Raw genomic sequence first — 19,974 nt, 5'->3', positions numbered from 1 at the left:
TGGTAGTTATTACAGCATAGAGAGACCTTCGATAGAAGGCCCATATTACAGCTGTTGAACTCCTAATAGCCGAGCCTGGCTAGAACATAAAAACCTCATTACACTACCAGTATCCTTATGTTTATGCCATATTATCATGTGTGCATGATCATACCATATAGAGCTCTTTCTCTTAAGGTATATTATGTAAATTGATCTTTAAGCCATTAATTAACGCTTTTAGCTGTTATATGACATTGTTAGACTATAAAGCGACCACATTTTTATTTATTTATTTATTTATTTTAAAAAAGGATTTTAGACCATAGTATACCTTAAACGTTTTATGATCATATGTAGGGATATTAATACAGCACATCATTTTCTAAAACAAAATGTAGCTATGTTAACTAAATTGTTTTACAAATTTATTAAGCACAAGTTGGGCGAAACTGTTATTGCTTTCTAATAAGATTAATGCTGGTCTTGTAGAAACACAGTGCACAGTGACTAGGCTACTCTAAGCATTTATCTTTCTAAATGTGTCTCGAAAAGTAAGAAAGACAAGCTCAGGTGCTCATTAACAGGTATTATTACTTTGATCCTGAACAAATCACGTCGACTGTTCTAGACCTGTGACTGTGCTGGAGACTGTAGTCACGTGACCCCGGAGCCATGAATAAATAAGTGGCCCTGTCCACAGCCCCGTACGATATAGTGTATGGACTAGCCGGATTATTTAGGCACACTATGTAGTACGGTAGTAAGTATGCGTAGCCAGTGTGCTATTGGCTCTGTGTTGACTGGAGGCGCTCATCGTACGACTCCGTGTCCTCGTGACGTCATTTCCCCGGCAAGAAGAGGAGGCGTTGCCCCGCGGTTTCAGAGCGTCACTACTGTAAATGCCGAAAACCAGCACCGGCTATCCTTCCAAGAGGACCTTAACACAGCCATTAGAAATATCTGGCCGTTTTGTCGTCGGGATAGAACGAATAGAAATTTCTAGCCGATAAGACGATGATGAAAAACGGACACCATCAGGTGATCAAAGCGGGCGAGGAGGCGGAGGAGAACCCGGTGGCGGTCGCCTGCAGCCCCGAGAAGAGGAGACGGATGGTGCGAGTGTGGTGTGACGGATGGTGAGTTCATCTACACGGATCATTTCTCTACGTTTCCTAGCACGTGTCCCATATTTCCATAAGGCATGTGTTGTGTTGTGAGCGGCTTTTTTTTTTTTTTTTTTTTTTTATACCCGCTTGCCTCACCAAGCTTTCCCTAGAATGAATTCGTCTAGAGGTCAAAGGCGATAGTTTAGTGCGCCTCGTGATGCGTTTCACTGCGGTATTTCCTTCAGGACCGGACGCGCGCTCTTTATTTACTCCCTGAATACCATGCAAGCATAAAGCTCTCAAGCTCTCCACACTTTCTCCTATTATTATTATTATTATTATTATTATTATTATTAGATGTAATAATAATTACATCTTTTTATTTCGCACAAATTGCAGGTTACTAGGCCAAAGCAATGACTGTAATAGTCCAAAAAACTCTGACTGAACACTACAAAGTACATCTTTGTTCCTTTAACGTGAATGTAGTGTACCAAAAAAACATACCTGCACCTTAAAAGGTACCCTTACTTTAAAGGTACCCTTCATACATCTTTCACAAAAGTTTCAAAAGATGTAACCTTGAGGGTACCACCCCACTAGCCGGGAAATGTACAGTTTAGTACCATTTTTCTTCTAAGGGCGTATAGGCTACTACACTGCATATAATTACATTGACCCAATCTGAAACAAATCTTGTAAGTTTAACAAGCAAGATAAATTTAGCTGAATTTCATATAAATTAAGTCATCAGGGAACTTATTAGACCACCAGCTCCACCTTTCTGCCCTTTCTGTGAGTCAGAGGATTGACAGCAATCCGTAGACGTATACTATACATATGTACAATATTTTCCTATATAACTTAAGAGCATAAACAGCATTATAGTCCAGTTATAAATGTTAAGGTTGGAAAAGTTTGGGAAATATTACCCAAAGAAACAGTGAAGCACTGGTGAAGAAAGACTTTGCTCCTCAAGAAATGTTGTAATCTATTCTATAATTTGTCCAATCTCCTATATACCCTGATATATTTATATACTCTATGTATAATGCTTACTATGTTGATTGAGAGTTGCTTACAGACATTTAGTGGGTGTTTTTTTTTTGTCCCACAGGCAAGGAAGATTTGTGTTGCATTTGCATGTGCATTGCAGTGTCATGTGCTTATAGACAAAAATGTAGTATGCTATAATATAATGTTATATAATGTTAGAAATCAGTCTGTAAACACAAGTTTTTGTGAATGCACAACTGCAGGGAAAACTAAATATTGTCAAAGTGCTTATTATCCAGTTATTACATAACCTGATGTACACAATGGTATAGAAAATGTTGGACTCTGTTTATTAAACAGTAAGCGAGACATATGCATATAAATTCCATGATTATTATTCATTTTACTCTTTTAATGGCCCCATAGACACAACTATGTCCACACAGCAGAAATATCATCTAGGAGATATGTATACACACTACATGCTCGAAAGTTTATGGGCACCTGACCATCACATTCATATATTCAACACCAGGGAATTTGCTGTGTTTGTGAATCTGGGTGGGGAGGGATTTCCAGGAGAGTTACTAGAAGTTCGGGCAAGTAATATTGCTTCACGTCACTAGATCAAATCCAATTCTCCACTGAGCAAGTTCAAGTCATCATACAGGCCGTTGTGTATAATATACAGTGCCTGACCAAAAAAAAGTCGCACACGCTAAAGAATTGTGGCATCACCTTTAGCTTTGATAACAGCACGCATTCCTCCTTGTGGCATTGTTTCGACAACCTTGTGCAACGCGACATCCATCCACTTTTGGCTGAGATCTTTTATTGAAGATGGGAGAGTCAAACTACTCCATAAAGTCTTCTCCAGCACATCCAAAGACTTTCAATTGAGTTAAGGTCAGGAATCTATGGTGGCCAATTCATTTGTGAAAATGATTCCTCATGCTCCCTGAACCACTCGTTCACAATTTGAGCCCGATACGTCTTCTCATTGTTATCCTGGAATATTCCTGTGCCATCAGGGACGAAAAAATCCATTGATGGGATAACCTGGTCATTCAGTACATTCAGGTACTCAGCTGACTTCATTTTATTGCCGCATAATGTTACTGACCAATTGAAGAAACCCCAGATCATAACACTGCCTCCAGAGCCTTGTACGATAGGCATTGTGCATGATGGGTGCATCACTTCATGTGCTTCCCTTCTTACCCTGATGCACCCATCGCTTTGGAATAAGGTAAATCTGGACTCATCAGACAACATGACATTTTTCCATGGCTCCACAGTCTTTATGCTCCCTAACAAATTAAAGTAATTTTTACCTGTTTATCCTCACACTGATTAGGCCACACAGCTGTTTAGTCCCAATCCTGTAAGTTCTCATCGCATTGTGCATGTGGAACTGCTCTTACTTTCACTATTAAACATAGCCATGAGATACACACTGCATTAGTTAGGGTTAAAATAATTGTTGCCAGTTGAAACATATGAATCACTGCAATATTGATCCAATCATAGGCTCTTAAGTATTTACTTATTTAAATCCAAACAGCAACCTTTTTTTTTTTTTTGGCCAAGCACTGTAAACTACAACACATAGAAAATGTGTCATAGGTGTGATTTGATACATATTTTACAGGGTGGGACTAGATTGAAACTTCCCTTTTGAATGTTTGACATTAATCATAATTTTTAAAAGCATGGCTTTTTGCTGTCTTGGCCCAGAGTGAAAACAAACAAGTGAGGCCTTGTTTCCAGAATGTTTTTGGGTCAGAATGGCCCATGTGGAAATTAATGTCACAGTGTTTGAGGGCAGGCTGTTTCACCCTCACCTGGACCTGGTGCATCTGGCTCCTATATGAAAACTAAAAAAGTAGGGGAAATGCTTTGAATTCATGTACATGCACACCAGGATTATCGTGGCTTTCTCTTGGAGAATTCCAGACATTTCTCTCTTTCTCTCCATTGTACTTCAGTGGAATGTTGTGGAATTTTTCACATGCCAAAATATTAAACGGTGGAATCAGCAGAGTAAACATGGAGCATCAGTATAACTTCAGGGCCGGCTGATGACATTTGGCTCTCGTCCGCTTAGGTATTTTTTGTATGTTTATTTGTTTGTTTTGTTCTGTTTTTTCACCACACTCAAGCTTCGCAATTAAAAAAATTTTTTTGGAGCTCTTCCTGTGGGCCATGTTAGATAGAGTTTATATCAGTTCATGATTTTGCAGGGCAAAAATGATTATAGGCAGGTTTCTGGACTTGAGATTTTCTACAGAATTTTTTCTAGATACTGCTACCTATAATCTGTATTAGTGATGTGTCGTTCATGAATAATCTTTACTGTGACTCGGGAACAAAGAGTTGTCTCAGAGAGTGATTCATTTCCGGACACTGAGAGAGAGAGAGAGAGAGAGAGAGAGAGAGAGAGAGAGAGAGAGATTATATTCTGGTGAAATGAACGAAATGACTTGAAAAAAGATTTGATCATTTTGCTGAAAGAGATTCAAAGATCCGAGTCAGTAAAATGATCCGAACTTCCCATCATTAATCTGTATTATTCAATTCAAATGTATTGTACACATAACCGTTATATGATTTTAACTGGAGACTATTATCCATTAACAACAACAACAATAACAACAATGACAGCAACAGCAGCAACAACAACAAACATAGTTATAATAATAATTTAGACGCCTTTCTCACAGTCATGGCCATTTTAAAATGTAAAGTAAAGAAGGCCAAAAAGAAGAGGATGACATGCTAAGAGGAAAAGTGATAGTGTTTTTTTTTTTTTTTTTTTAATTTTTTAAACATGGTTAAAGGGACAGTTATGGAAATATAGTGGGGTGAAATTTCAAGATCAGGGGAAATTATTCTCTATAGTTTATCAAGAGGTTACACAAAACTAAAGAAGCCAGTCAATGGATCACTGAATTATATTGGATTATCAGACACACCTTGTGGCAGCAATTATGTACAAGATGTTGTGATACACAGAGCTTTCAGCACCTGACTTCTTCACATAGCATGTGTATTGCATAATATATTCATTTGGTATTCAAAGCAATCAGGGTCAAAGTCTATCCCATCATACCAGAAACATCCAGAAGATCAAAGTCTGCTCATCCTAAACACGCGTTTTTCCTTTCTGACATAATCAGGTCTGGGCGAAGTGCAGGATGAGTTAACATTGATGAGTTAGTAAGTAAGTTGGCTCTCTTTTTACTCAGTGCTGGCTCATCTCCAACTCCATGCATGGAAATACCTGATTATTGTGCAAAGCTCTAATTGATCTTTCTGTCGGTGATCTTTTCCCTGATTAGTGGAGCAAGGAGCTCAGGTGCTGTTTGGGTGTCTGTTAACTAGTTCCATTACTTAATATTTCATGGTCCTTCGATGGTACTGTTGTGATCATGAGCCTTCTTAAAGAAACAGTGGAACCTGACTGGCAACGTCTTACTCTCCATCTCTCTCTCTCACACACACATACACAAGCTTTTAAGCCATAAACTAATTCTCTCACACACACTCTTTCTTTCTTTCTCTCTCTCTTTCACACACACACACACACACACACACAAGCTTTGAAGCCATAAACTAATTCTCACACACTCGCTCTCTCTCTCTCTCTCACACACACATACACCCTGCAGTTCTCGCTTGTTTTCCCATTGAAGCTAAGCAGTGTTGAGTCTGGCTGAGTAGTAGGTTGAGTAAGAGACCTGGGGGGGGGGAATTAAGGTTGCTGCTGGAAATGGTATTAGTGAGGCCAGCAGGGGGCGCACACCCTGTGGTTTGTGTGGCACCTAATGCCTCAGTGTATTGATTGGGACACTACTGTTAAAACAGCACTTTCAGATGAGACGTTAAACAAAGGTCCTGACTCTGAGGTCATTAAAAATCCCAGGATACTTATCATAGAAGAGTAGGGGTATAACCCCGGTGTCCTGGCAAAATTCCACCATTGGCCCTTCTCTATCATGGCCCCTGAATAATCCCCATTTCTGAATTGGCTACATCACTCTCTCCTAATAGCTGGTGTGGGGTGGGCGTTCTGGTGCACTATGGCTGCTGTCACATCATCCAGGTGGATGCCACACACTGGTGGTGGTTGATGAGATTTCCCTCCCAATACTATATAAAGCACTTTGAGGTTCTAAAAAAGTGCTATATAAATGTAACTGTAACTAACACAAAAACCAACCACCAGTTACATCCACCCCTCCCTTTTAGTTCTGCACCTCAAAACAACGCTTCTAAAGCTGCCATGTGCAGCATGATTGTGGTTCCCAGCTCTGTTGTTTTTGTTGACTCTAGTTTGTCTTCCTGAGGCGATGTGTTAGAAGTTTAAAAGGACACTTAACCAGAAAATGCTAATGTTGTCGCGACATGATGAAACCATATGGGTGTCACGTCATTGAGGCACAGACAGAAGCAAGTGCAGGTAAGGCAGTTTAATGAGAAGACAAATCCACAGGGTTAGGCTGAAATCAATAAACATAACGAGGTAAGTGTCAAATGATGATGCAGACAATCCAAACTAGGCAGGGCACAGAATCACAATCAAGGGACTAACAGAGTCAAAATCCAACATAACAACACAAGATAAAGGCTTAGTAATGACAATGATAACAACAAAGCAAACTGAGCATATACTTGACCATGGCTTTGTGTGTGAGAGTCTCTTATGTAGTGTGGTGAGCTTGAGCGTGTAATTGGGAATAGGTGTGTCTGATTAGTCCTCAGGAGAAGGTGAAGTGTCTGTGTGTAGCTTTGGGAGTTGTAGTCATTGGCCATGTTTGTAGTTTGCAGTGCATTCTGGGTAATGGAGTTGCTAGTTTGCTGTGACATGACAATGGGAAACATCATCATATGCTCTTGTACAAAGTGATTTGTAGTGGTTGTGGCAGTGTAGTGGATTTATCTTGAGTAAGATAACATGCAAACAAATAAAAACCCCTTGGCTGGTCAGATGTTGTTTCTTGTGTTTGTAAGAATAAAACTTGCTTCAAAGGCACTACATACATGTAAAGTGATATTAGGACTTGCAATTTTTGCAAGTTTTTATTTTAGTGACAATTGATTGATGTATTGACACAACTGAATCATTTTATTGTAATACCAAGACCATGTGAACAGTGATTCTACTTCACCTCTCCTAACCTCCACGTGCAGTAGACCATAAGGAGCTATACACTTTGCAGTTTGTTAGTTATCTCTACAAATTTGCTCTGTGTTGTTGCCCAGTAGTGACACCACTTCTCATTTTCCCCATGCTGGAACCCAAAGACATGCACCAGCAATATGCTCACTACCTCTGTATTGATTGGCTTCTGTGGCGCATGTCCATGAAAAGCCAGCAGGATGCTTTACCAAAATATTCCTTATTGAGCAGCTACTACATCAGATCTGTGGGTCTTGATAATAATGTTGCAGAGATACAAACTCCAGTTTCACCAGTGACCCCAAATATTCTCAGGGCTTAGGAATTTACCCAAGTAGTTTGTTCTTTCATAGACAAATGCATGTTCATAAAGGTAGACCCTAGAGTTCACAAGAAGAGCAGTGGTTTTCATTCAATTCTGTATTTATGGGAGCTGAACTAGTTCCGAAAAACCCTTCTTTTCAATAGGCTAAGCTTAAGGTTCTTCAATGTTTGTCTCATGCATCTATCTGGGTTTTCTCCAGGTTGTCTAGTTTTCTCCCAACTCCCAAAAACATGCCAGTAGGTGGACTGTCTACTCTAAATTGCCCCTAACTGTGGATGAGTGTGTGAATGTGTGTGTGCATTGTACTCTTTGATGGACTGGTGTCATATTGAGGATGTATTCCAGCCTCACACCCAGTGTTCTTGGGAAAGACTCCAGATACACAGCAGCCCTGATCAGATTAAAATTAAAGAATATACTCCATTATTACCTGTTGCACTATATGAAAGTTTGTAAATGACATTTGCCATAATATCTAGAATCCAGTCTAGCTAATCTGATTAGGCCATTTGGTTAATCTGGATGGAAGGGATCCATAGTCTGCTTCAGTAACTCTTTGTATTTAAATTTCATAAATACTCCATCTTCCATGTGTGGTTTATTACAAAACAGTTGGATATTGCTCTCAGACATTATCATTTTTATTTTAGGATCAATCATGCTAAGTAGCAAAATGTAACTAATAGCATTTAGGCTTTGAAGGATTTTAATTTGTACAGACCAAATGTTTAGTAAAACTGTTTATAGAAGAGCTTTGTGTTGTTGTACTGTATGGTTTTTGGGCCACCTGCCATTTGTGTGTGTGTGTTATGATTTAGTAACTGTCCTTGTTTGACTTCCTCTTAGCTATGACATGGTCCATTATGGACACTCAAACCAGCTGCGACAAGCAAAGGCTATGGGGGATTATCTCATGGTGGGAGTGCATACTGATGGTAAGTGTTGTCAGACACACCACACACACATTATTGAACCTTCACCTAGCTGAAGATAAGAATAGACAAACAAGCACAAGCAAAGGCTAAAGCTTTAGGGAATTATAATATGCGTGCATGTAGACATTGGCTAAGTATGACTTCCAGACCAAGTTTTGACCTGGATTGTCATTGGTTTTTAATAGAGACCATTAATGAGAGTATTTTGATTTATAACTTTGTTTATGCTGCGTACAAACTAATCTGAAATTGAAAAACGTCCTAAATACATTACCAAAATTCAGTAAACATGTCAGAAGGTTGGCTTGCCATTTTTACCATCTTTTTTAACTAGCAGTAGCCTATTGGCCGTTAAGGCTAAGACTAAAAACCTCTTGTGATCAAAGGAAAAAATTGCAGATAAATGCTGATAAATGCTTATAACTGTAGATAACTGCTGATAACTGCTGATAATTGTCGATAAATAGTGACAACTGCAGATAATGCTGACCAATGCTGACCAAATCTGACCAATGCTGACCAATGTTGATCAAAGGTGATCAATGCTGTCCAAAGCTGATCAATGCTGACCAATGCTGATCAAAGCTGATCAATGCTGATCAATGCTGACCAATGCTGATCAATGCTGATCATTGCTGACCAAAGCTGATCAATGGTGACCAATACTGATCAATGCTGATCAATGTTGACTAAAGCTGATTAATGCTGACCAAAGCTGATAATGCTGACCAATACTGATCAATGCTGATCAATGCTGATCAAAGATGACCAATGCTGATCAATGGTGATTAATTCTGGACACTGCAGGCCAATACTGCTAATGTAGATTTTTTATGTCCATTTAAAAACTATTTACACTTCATGCCCATCTATAAAAGCTCACAATTTCACTCCAAGAGTTGTCATGGCTGAAATGTCATTATGTCACAAGTCCGTGCCACACTTTTGTAAAAATAATATTTTATTCCGTCCTCCCTTACCCACAGAAGAGATATCGAAGCACAAGGGCCCACCTGTCTTCACACAGGCTGAGAGGTACAAGATGGTGTGTGCCATCAAATGGGTGGATGACATAGTGGAGAGTGCCCCCTATGTTACCACTCTGGAGACTCTGGACAAGTACAACTGTGACTTCTGTGTACATGGAGGTATAGCTTATCTATATTCATGTCTGTAGCAGGCATTATAACCTGCAATGATTAACAAAAAATCCCTGACAGCAAGCCTGTTTGACCCAATGACTATGGGATTGATGAAATTGTTCAAAATGAAAATTAAGTTCAGGCCAAGCAGCTGTTAATAGCACTGAACACTCTCTCAGTCAGCAGACTCAGAACGCATATGCGCTACATCAATGAAACAACATACAGTACTAAATTACATTAGACAAATATATATTAGTGGTGTAACCATACAGCAAATAGCATCATACCATCTGGGTATGGAACAATTCATTCAACAGAATGCATAATAAAGTAGACTATTCATCATAAAATGCTATTTATATTATGTGAGGTATAACAAACATTTTAACTTAATCAAGCCCACACTCCCTCTGAAAGAAAGCTTATTGTATTGTGTATTGCACCATATTGTATCATGTTGTATCAAATCTGTGTATTTTGTGTGTCTGTGTATCATTTTATATATAGTATTGTAACCATATTTTCATTAATCAGGGTCAGTTTTAATTTTGTTTTGATATAGATCTGTAAAACAGATCCATTCCAGAGTAATGGTGCAATACAGTTTCAGAGTGGTTGCAGTGCTATGTTTGTCCCTAATTTAATGCCGCGTACATTTGTCATCTGGGATGCCAGAGTATATTTCTCAGGATTTGTTGGCTATGGATTGTTTCATTTTGTGGGTTTATAATTTGTTTTGGGAGAAGCGCTTGCTGTGATAAACAAGAGTTGACTATTGAGACCCACTGTGTACTTAAAAAGTTTAAAGTTTCTCCGTCCTTTCAGATGACATCACTCTGACAGTGGATGGAAAAGACACATATGAAGAGGTGAAAAAGTCGGGCAGATACAGGCAAGTGCCAAACTGGTCAGTGGTATAAAATATTCATGCTACGATAACCATACAATCCAATATCGCGATTGTTATCCAGGATGCATGATCCATATTCCAACATTCAGTCATTCATCTTCAGTAACTTTTTTATCCTGGTCATGGTTGTGGTAGATCCAGAGCCTATCCTGGGAACACTGGGAATGAGGTGGGAATTCTGGGAATTGACCTGATTATCTCGTTTAATCTTGAGCCGTCTTTAAAGTGCTGAATGAAATGTCTTTTCCAGAGAGTGTAAGAGGACTCAGGGTGTGTCCACCACAGATCTGGTTGGGCGCATGCTCCTGATGACTAAAGCTCACCACAGCAACATAGTGAGTCTCCCTTTTTTCTTCATACCATTCCAGTGTACATCCTTTACTGCTTTCTTTAAAGAAATGATTGATCTGTCCCTGTTTTTTTTTGCCATCCTTTCAGGGAAGTTCAGATTATCAGCAACACACAGACAACTTTGGAAGGGTGAGTGTATGGCAGGATTAGAAGGATGTGAACTAATCCATGGATTTTGTCATTTAATTTTGCCTAATTAGTGTGTCCAACTTTAACTTAAAAATGTAGTATGTACGTTTTTATGTTAAAAAAGAAATAAGTATCACCTGTGAGACAGTGGAGAAGAAAATACTCAATGGCTGTTCTCACAAATATGGGGAGGCACGGTCTTGCAGCGGGTATTTCGCTGTTCGGTAGGCTGTTTAGCTACACTAAATTGTGTCTAGGTGTGAATAAGTGTGGTATTGTGTATGCATGGTGGCCTTTAGATGAAAATCGCAATAGAGTTTTGAACATTACCTAAATGTATATTGAGTTGTTTTCCAATAACATACACTATACTATCTGGCCAAAAGACACCTGACCATGTGTTTGTTGAACATCCCATTCCAAACTTAGTCCTCCATTTTGCCATTATAGTAACCTCCACTCTTCTGGAAGGCTTTCCACTAGATTTTGGAGCATGTCTGTGGGGATTTTCCAATTCAGCCATAAGCACTCATGTCGCGGAAGGAGGCCTGGAGTTCCAGTCCATCCCAAAGGTGTTTCTGTGGAGTTGAGGTCAGGGCTCTATGCAGGTCTCTAAAGCTCTTTCACTCCAGCCTTGGCAAACCATATCTACATTGACTTTGCTTTGTGCACAGGGGCATTGTCATGATGGAACATGTTTGGGCCCCTTAGTTTCAGTTAAGGGAAATTATAATGCTACAGCATACAAAGGCCCTATATAATTGTGTGCTTCCAACATGTCGCAACATTTTGGGGAAGGCTCACATATGGGTGTAATGAAAAGATATCGACAAAAATTTGACCATATAGTGTATATGCTGACTGTGACCCAGGCCTTCTTGCCTGACATCAGTACCTGACCTCAATAATGCTCTTGTGGCTGCATCAGCAAATCCCCATAGCCATGCTCTAAAATCTAGTATAAAGCCTTCCCAGTAGCGTGGAGGTTATTATAATGGCAAAAGGTGACTAAATCTGGAATAGGATGTTCAAAAAGCACATATGGGTGTGATGGTCAGGTGTCCATAAACATTTGTCCATATAGTGTATTATATTATAAGTGAGACCTTTAAATCCCACAAATTTGCATGCTATTACCCTAATATTATCATGTTTTATCATTTGTAGTAATTATATTTGGGCCATAACTTATATACATATACGTTTAGCAAATATTTCACAAAACATTTGTGTTAGTTTGTGTTGTAAATGTGCATACTCTTCGCAGGCCTTTTATTCCTCTGTTGCGCTTTTTGTTTTTCTACCCAAGTATCCCCTCCTTATCCATCCATCTCTGCATTGTGCTTTCATACAAGAGCGCCAACTTGGTGTAAACACTGGACTTTATTGTGGCACGGGTTGCAGCTAGAAAGATGTGAAGACCACAGCTGTGATTCAGATCGAACAGTGTTCCCAAACAGGACACTACTGAATTGCTTTAGTTGTATAAATCTGGCAATTCATTAATAACTATAAAGGGAGAGAACAAAGTGACAGCGGTGCTGGGATGTTTTCCTGGAGGACTTAGTCTTTATTAAAATGATCCTCTATTGATGAGCTTCAGAGTCTTTTCAGTATATTTTCAGTTTTGTCAATTCTAGAGAATTAGCCTGCCAGCAAGGGAACAAGTGTTAAAAGCATGGATTTGGCTGCATTCAAAACAAACAAACAAACAAACAAAAAATCACATTATCAGGTAAAAATGAGACAAATATGATTTTCTGGTTTAATGTGAGACAGCTCTGTTTTTTTTCAGGACTGTGTGGACAAAAAAATCCCTTATATTCAGTTCAGACCTGTGCTGCTTTTGTATGGGTTCCTAAACTGCATACATATTCGAAGTGCAACATGAATGAGAACAGTCAGATTGGAATTCATATTGCTTTTTTTCCCACTGCACTTAAATGTGATCACTGTCTTCATCATCATGCAGTGTCGTCAGCACAGCAAAACAACAGTGGAGGACAGCAACAGCAGTCACCATATTCAGTGGCGGGATGGAGAAATTGATTTACGTGATTTGGAGAATTGAGCAAATCAAGCAAACCAGCAAGGAACCTAGAGAAACCGAGGAGTGGTTTATCGATGTGTGTATTTGGGGCATTGTAGGAGACCGGTGCATTCACATTAAAGGCAGATATAGGTAGCTATTTGTGATCATTTATCCAGGTCCCACTGTGATATACCCAATCTCCTTTACAAGAGGGCCTCAATGAATCCAACAATTCATAGTTTAAAAAAGAGTAAAATGTCAATTAAAACAAAGACAATTTGTAACCAACATTAAGCATATGAAGACAATAAACAGATCCTGAGTCAGTGTAAAAAAACAACAAAAAAAACCCATCAAATTTCTACCAAAATGTAAAGCACCTTACTGTGTTTGCTGCATTGTGATCCTGCAGGGTCCAAAGGGTCACAGCCCCTGGACAGGGGTGTCTCAGTTTCTGCAGACATCCCAAAAAATCATCCAGTTCGCCTCGGGGAAGGAGCCACAGCTGGGGGACACCATTATATATGTAGCTGGAGCCTTTGACCTTTTCCGTATCCTCACAGACTCGCAACAAATCCATGCACAGTTGAGCAGATATTACTTTCATTATCTTTTCATTTTAAAACGAGGTTTAATATGACTTGACTTTCTTCAGATATTGGCCATGTGGATTTTTTGGAGGCAGTACACAAGCTTTCAGACAAGCCATATGTTATTGTCGGGTTACATTTTGATCAGGTAAGGGTCATTTCAAAGCATTTTCATAGCATGCTTTTTTGTAGTTAAGTATTATTAAATATTATTACACAGCCCTGTTAAAATTCTCAAATCTGATCAATCAGTAGGTTTTGATTAATTTTCCATATTTTTTTTTCCATCTATTGCTTGGACAGTATTGACAGCTGTAATTCAAATAACAGGTTTATGTTAATGTGCTTGATCTAACACATTATCATTTCCATAGTGTACATTATCATTCACAGTATGACTGACACTGCACATAATCTAAGACTAATTATTAACGGATTTAAAAATGTCTTGTTAGTTAAGAAAGTAAAATGACTTACTGATGACTTTCTGTAAGGAGATGCTTATTTAACATTTATGAAAGGCGTCTGCACTTTGTAAAGTTTTGTAGAGTCTTCAGGACAGACAAGTTTTTGCAGCAACATGAAAAGCAGAGAAGAAAAGAGAGACTAGTGAAGCAACTGTATATACAGTAGCTGCTATAATATAATAACAGGAACTAAACTGTTTTGTGGAAGATCCCAGCATTAAATATAACTATAAATGGTTAAAAAAAAGAGACATCATTCATTAATAAATTAGAAATTATAGGAAATCAGCATCACGCCACCTAGTCACTGATTATCTTCCTATAATATTACACTCTGTCATGATTTATTCCTTGCTTCTTAAATACTGTATATCTAATACAATCTAATATGTAGAGTATTATTGATTAGTAGTAATATTGTTTTACAAAACACTCAATATGGTATATACTGGAATGATAGGCAGTATTTTTTTTAGGAGGTTAATCGCTACAAAGGAAAGAATTATCCCATCATGAACATCCATGAGCGAACACTGAGTGTTCTGGCCTGTCGGGTGAGTTTGCTCTCTTCTCACATTTCACATTAGTTTTGTTGAAGCTAGTCTTGTTGAAGCTAGTCTTGTTGAGGCTAGTTTTGTTACTCTTCTCTATTTGAACTAATAAACATATTTTTCATTTGTGATTGTTTGGCTTTTTTTAAAGTATGTCTCAGAGGTGGTAATTGGAGCTCCATACACAGTTTCAAAGGATTTGCTGGACCATTTTAAGGTATGAGTCAACTATTTTTAGAAAAATATATGCATTGCAGTCATTGTGTGCAGAGCTATATCAGTTTAGGTTTGAGGAAATGCCTAATTTCTTCCATTGTTCAGGTGGATCTTGTTTGTCATGGAAAGACTGAAGTGTTTCCAGACAGAGATGGCTCAGACCCTTATGCTGTGAGTGCTCAGTGACTGACCAACAATTTCTTTTACCTTTTTCACCACATTTAATCTGCCAGTTCCCAGCACATTATATCTCTCAGATCACACAGTAGCCACCAGGTGTTTCCGTTTTACCAACTGCCCATGCAATAAATGAACACACTTGAACGAAGAACTGTTTAGGGAAAGTGCTATATGCAGTAAATAAAACTAATTATTATATTTATACTAAAGGTTTTCTGACACCTCATTCAAAGTACATACCACTACCCACTGAAATCATATAAATCAATATACCAATACCCAGTGTATTATGATCAATTATTAAGTCATTCAAACATACTGTTCAAACATTTTCTAACATGACATCTAACTAATATTTTCATTAAAGCAAAGTGTTACATTATTACATTACATAACGAAACATAATTTTAATGCTCAGTGTGTCACTCTGTAACTTTAACTGTGTAAATTTTGGATGTGGATGTGTGTATTGGCTTGATGCACAGGTACCTAGGAGAAAAGGTATTCTACGGATTGTGGATAGTGGAAACACCCTCACCACCGATGACATTGTGCAGAGGATAATAAAAAACAGGTGGCGTTTTTTTCTTTTTTACTGACATGCTTTATGCTGATGTGAACAAAACTGTTTGCCAAAACTAGCAATGTGCACTGATTAATGCCAGCACACACTTGATGGAGAAACACTGTGATGTTCAGAAAGCAAATATGGGTGTGATGATCAGGTGTCCACAAACTTTTGGCTATATAATGTACTTTAATAACAGTCATATGTGCATCCTCTATTTTAAAAGCCACCAGCCACCACTGTTTAGAGTTTAGTGCAAATGTGCAAGTTTTGCCCTGTCTTGTACATGTGTACCTCTTCACTGGGTCAGCATTTTTGACTTTTTAAGCATTTTATTTTTAAGCAAACTTCGCAAGTTTTATAATTTTTTTCATTTCATATGAAACAAAAATGACACTATTGATTACTAGATAATTAAAGATACATTTGTAAAGTTTTAATGTTTAATATTAATATTAGTCCATGATTAATAGACATCAGTCTACATTGTACCATCAAGTGGACAAAGCTCTGATACTCTGCACTGCTTTTGGAAAGTAATTTTACAAAGGCTTCTTTAAAAGCATTCACAAAGCAAAATTTTTCGTCTGCCAGGCTGCTGTTTGAGGCCAGGAACCAGAAGAAGGAGGCGACAGAGATGGCAGTGATCCAGGCCATGAAGCAGAGGGAGGAGGAAAAGGCTAAAGAGAGATCTGAGGCTCTGCTGTAGAAAAGCTCAGTTTCAAGTGCGAACACTGGCTCAAAAACCCCCCAAATCCACAGTTCAACCTCCAACGTGTCCTTATGCACTCTCCATTACTCTGGAGTAGTTCCTGTACTGTGTGTGTGTGTGTGTGTGTGTGTACCACCAGCAGCTGTGACAAACTAACTGTTAGCATTACCAAAACCTTTGTAAACTGCTTGTTTTGTTAGGAGTGTTTCAGGAAATGTGTGTGGCTGAAAAACCCCTCCTCTGTAACAGGTGTGTGTAAAGAAAATACTTACATGGATCTCTTAGTGCTACTGGTAACCCCCTGCTAGTTAACAGGACAGATAGGGGTTCCTCAATGTTAAAACTGTACAAAATGATCTGAAAATACATTGTATGAACACTAAACGAAGTCCTGTTAGAAGGGATTCTTACTGTTTTAAGGTTTATGACATTTTTTTAAAAAGGTGGCATTCCTGCATGAACAATACATGAATTCTAGCATTTTGGACAGTATGGGTCCAGCTGGATTCATGGTAATGAGACCGTCTTTTTAATTGTTTGTGTATCTATTCAGTTCTAGGAGAGAAGTGTGTGTGTGTGTGTGTGTGTGTGTGTGTGTGTGTGTGTGTGTGTGTGCGCGTGTGTACACGTGGACTTTTGTGACCCTTGCCAGTACTCAAGATTTAGTGTTACATCTTATTATCTAGATCTGTTGTCACACCACTTACAACACATCTGTAATCATACTGTAAATATGTATTTTATGTAACATGTACCTAATATCTCTTTATCTGTCTCAGATTTAAATAAGCTAATCTGGCAGAAGTTTTTTCTGCATGAATCACTGTAACAAATCTAAGATTATACAAATACAGAATTAATGATTGTTTAATGCCATCTCTATTAATAGCACAGACATAAATCAGAAGACAGAAGATTGTGTCTCAGGACCTCTTTGTTGTCCATCTTTACCCTGTTATTCTTATTTAAATGCTTTACTTTTGCTTTTCCACACTTTGTCAGAATAGATGTAATCTAAGACATAAGAATGCACAAAGAACTGTCCCAGGGTTTTCTTTTTGAAAACATTTACAATGAATAATTTACTTAGAAGTGTGTGACTGCTGTGGATGATTTAGCCTATAATATTCTGCTAACTTGGGGCGTTTCCAAAACTAATTTCAGGTGTCTCTATGGATACCCAAACCTTGCCCCCTGAAATAAATGATTACTATATGTGTTTCTGTTTCTTAATCTTACAACATGAACTAGTAACTTAGTAGTGCCCTTTTTGCATTGGTTTGACTGAAAGCATAATGCACAATGCAGTTTGAAGACTGCATGTCTGTTGAAGCTTTTCAGACTATTAAAAATAACAATAGTTGGTATAACACTAAATGATTTGCATTTAATTTTGCCCTATTTAAAAATTTGGGAACTGGAATTAGTACACATGTTCTTAATAATCTTAGTAAAGGCTGCTCGGTTCAGTCACTAGAGGCCACTGTGCATCTTAAAATTAATTATAACTCTGCTATAATGCTGCTGCAGAAAAAAAAAAAAAAAAAAGAAGATATTTAGAAGAAAATCTTGTAAATGGAGTATATAACTGCTATAAATAATTTCGCTGTAGTAATCTGGCAGCTTCAGTACAATCATTTGCATTCTTGTACTGAATATAAGAGCTATTGTCATGTGTACATTATTACTGTAGGACATGTAAATATCAAATTATAATCATTAGTCTAGTTCCATGTATGTCAGGAATGTCAGGTTTGTTCTCTAAATATGCTACCTCTGAATACAGTTTTTCAAAAACTATATGCTGATGACACAGCTACAGTGGATTCCAAAAGTCTGAGACCACATTGAAATGTAATATTCATTATTCGGTCCCAATTTACAGTAAATTTAAGCAAATTTGTGATATTGACCATGTTAACTGCCTTGTACAAAAGGTCAGATTTTCTTCATGCCTTATCTCTTCCATTGAAGCAAAATGGATCATAAGGTTTTGCACAAATGTGTGGAGTCCATGCCACCTTGAGTGCAAACTGTCATTAAAGCAAAAAGGCATGTACCAAACTCTGAAATTCATGTACATATTTAATAGATTTTACTTTTCACTCACGCTTTTGCTAAAAATAAACATTTGTAATGAAAATTGTTGTATTCAATTAGAAAATAGATGCATTTTCAATAGTGGTCTCTTTTGGACCCCACTGTATATGTTTCAGCAGAAGCAAATAACAGACACCAGCTTAAGAAAGTTGAAGATTGTGTAAAGTAAATTAGACACTATATTTTGAGCAACTTCCTCCTACTTAATTCTGACAAGAGAGAAGTACTTCTACTGGGATCACAGGCAGCTCGAAATAATCTGACAATGTAACTCTATATGATCCTGCACATATATACATCAGTCTTTCATTTGAAAATAATAGCAATTGTACTAGGACATCTTTTTTTTTTTTAATCTCAGAAACATTGCTAAAAAAAAGTAATGTCAGTACTGTTACAACCACAGGAATGAGGGGAGCCAGAAGCAGAACAAAGACTCAAGGTCTTTAAATGAGGTTAAATGGGTTTTACTGAAGGTTGGGTAGATAGGACTGTGTGGGAGAGAGGTGTGTCCGAGAACAGGATTCAAACTCTGGTTGCCAGTGTGGAGGTCAATTGCTCAGTCAATGCACCATGGGGGAGGGGGAGCAAGGCTTGAATGCTTGAATGGTTGGCAAGGCTGGGGCTGGGCATAGCAGGAAGTGAGCAGACAGGCTGGGTGAGCTGTGGACTTGGGGCACAAGGAAAACACAGGATTATTCGAGAGGGAAACACAGAACAACAAACATGAAAAATAAGTGCAAATAGGCCTATTTGTTTAACGTTACTACGTTGGAAGCCAAAATGATCTGGCAAGGAGTGGCTGAATAACCAGGGTTTAAATACACTGCTGATTGGAGTGTAAATGTGGAACAGGTGTGTTCAATAATCCTCATCAGGGAGCAGTGTGAAACGGAGTGCTACACGCAGGCCGAGTTGAGGAGAGGCAGGGGGTACTTGTTCTTTAAGGTGATGTTATTCTGGCTCTGGTAATTGATACAAGGACAGAGGGCTTTTTTTCCTGGCCATGAAAAAGAAGTTGGGGGGAAGAGGATGATGGGATTATTCTGGCATTAATATGTGTTTCTCCATGGTCTCTCTCTCAGGACAGGACAGGTTATACATCCAGCATGATGGCAGGGTGGCCCCAGGGAGCGATTCCATGGAGCAGTCATAAGGCCAGTGGGGCAGAGAGACAGTACTCCTTACTGAAGACCTCTCCCAGGTCATGGTACTCAATGCATGGCCATGTGGTCAGGGGGAGAAAAAGCTGACTGGGACCTGGTAACTACAGCAGGAGGCAGAGCCATTTGCAGGCAGGTAGATTGGCAGAAGGAACACCAACTGGCTATTTTTGGCCAACCAATCGATCTGGGGGTTATGTTTCTGCAGCCAAGAATGCCCCAGCACCAACAGGGTACACGTAGATGAGATAAGATTGAGATGAACATGATTGCTGTGGTTGCCAGAGAGAACCTAGAGTAGTTGGGCCATGTAATGGGTAATATGAGCTAGAAA

The 19,974-nt window shown here is 38.6% G+C and overlaps 1 protein-coding gene across 1 annotated transcript; it reads left to right on the top strand.

The window, feature by feature from the left end:
- The first annotated feature begins 434 nt into the window (after nucleotides 1–434).
- LOC128625313 (ethanolamine-phosphate cytidylyltransferase-like) lies at nucleotides 435–18,351 on the top strand. Its single transcript, XM_053653522.1, has 13 exons — nucleotides 435–1,118; nucleotides 8,438–8,526; nucleotides 9,513–9,674; nucleotides 10,497–10,563; nucleotides 10,832–10,916; nucleotides 11,020–11,061; nucleotides 13,506–13,644; nucleotides 13,749–13,831; nucleotides 14,627–14,704; nucleotides 14,853–14,918; nucleotides 15,023–15,088; nucleotides 15,583–15,671; nucleotides 16,260–18,351. The coding sequence occupies exons 1-13, from the start codon at nucleotides 997–999 to the stop codon at nucleotides 16,372–16,374; spliced, it is 1,203 nt and encodes a 400-aa protein (XP_053509497.1). The 5' UTR covers nucleotides 435–996; the 3' UTR covers nucleotides 16,375–18,351.
- Nucleotides 18,352–19,974: the final 1,623 nt, after the last annotated feature.

The sequence above is a fragment of the Ictalurus furcatus genome, chromosome 2 (genome assembly GCF_023375685.1).
Source record: "Ictalurus furcatus strain D&B chromosome 2, Billie_1.0, whole genome shotgun sequence".
Classification (NCBI taxonomy): Eukaryota; Metazoa; Chordata; class Actinopteri; order Siluriformes; family Ictaluridae; genus Ictalurus; species Ictalurus furcatus.
Note: the sequence above shows the minus strand (reverse complement) of the source record. Positions and strands in the feature narration are given on the sequence as shown.

Bases quoted from the DNA above. Each gene is read 5' to 3' on its own strand.
- LOC128625313 (XM_053653522.1), top strand. From the start codon at position 997: ATGATGAAAAACGGACACCATCAGGTGATCAAAGCGGGCGAGGAGGCG. The intron at 14,705-14,852 runs GTGAGTTTGCTC...CTTTTTTTAAAG, and splicing joins TGAGTGTTCTGGCCTGTCGG to TATGTCTCAGAGGTGGTAAT. The intron at 14,919-15,022 runs GTATGAGTCAAC...TCCATTGTTCAG, and splicing joins ATTTGCTGGACCATTTTAAG to GTGGATCTTGTTTGTCATGG.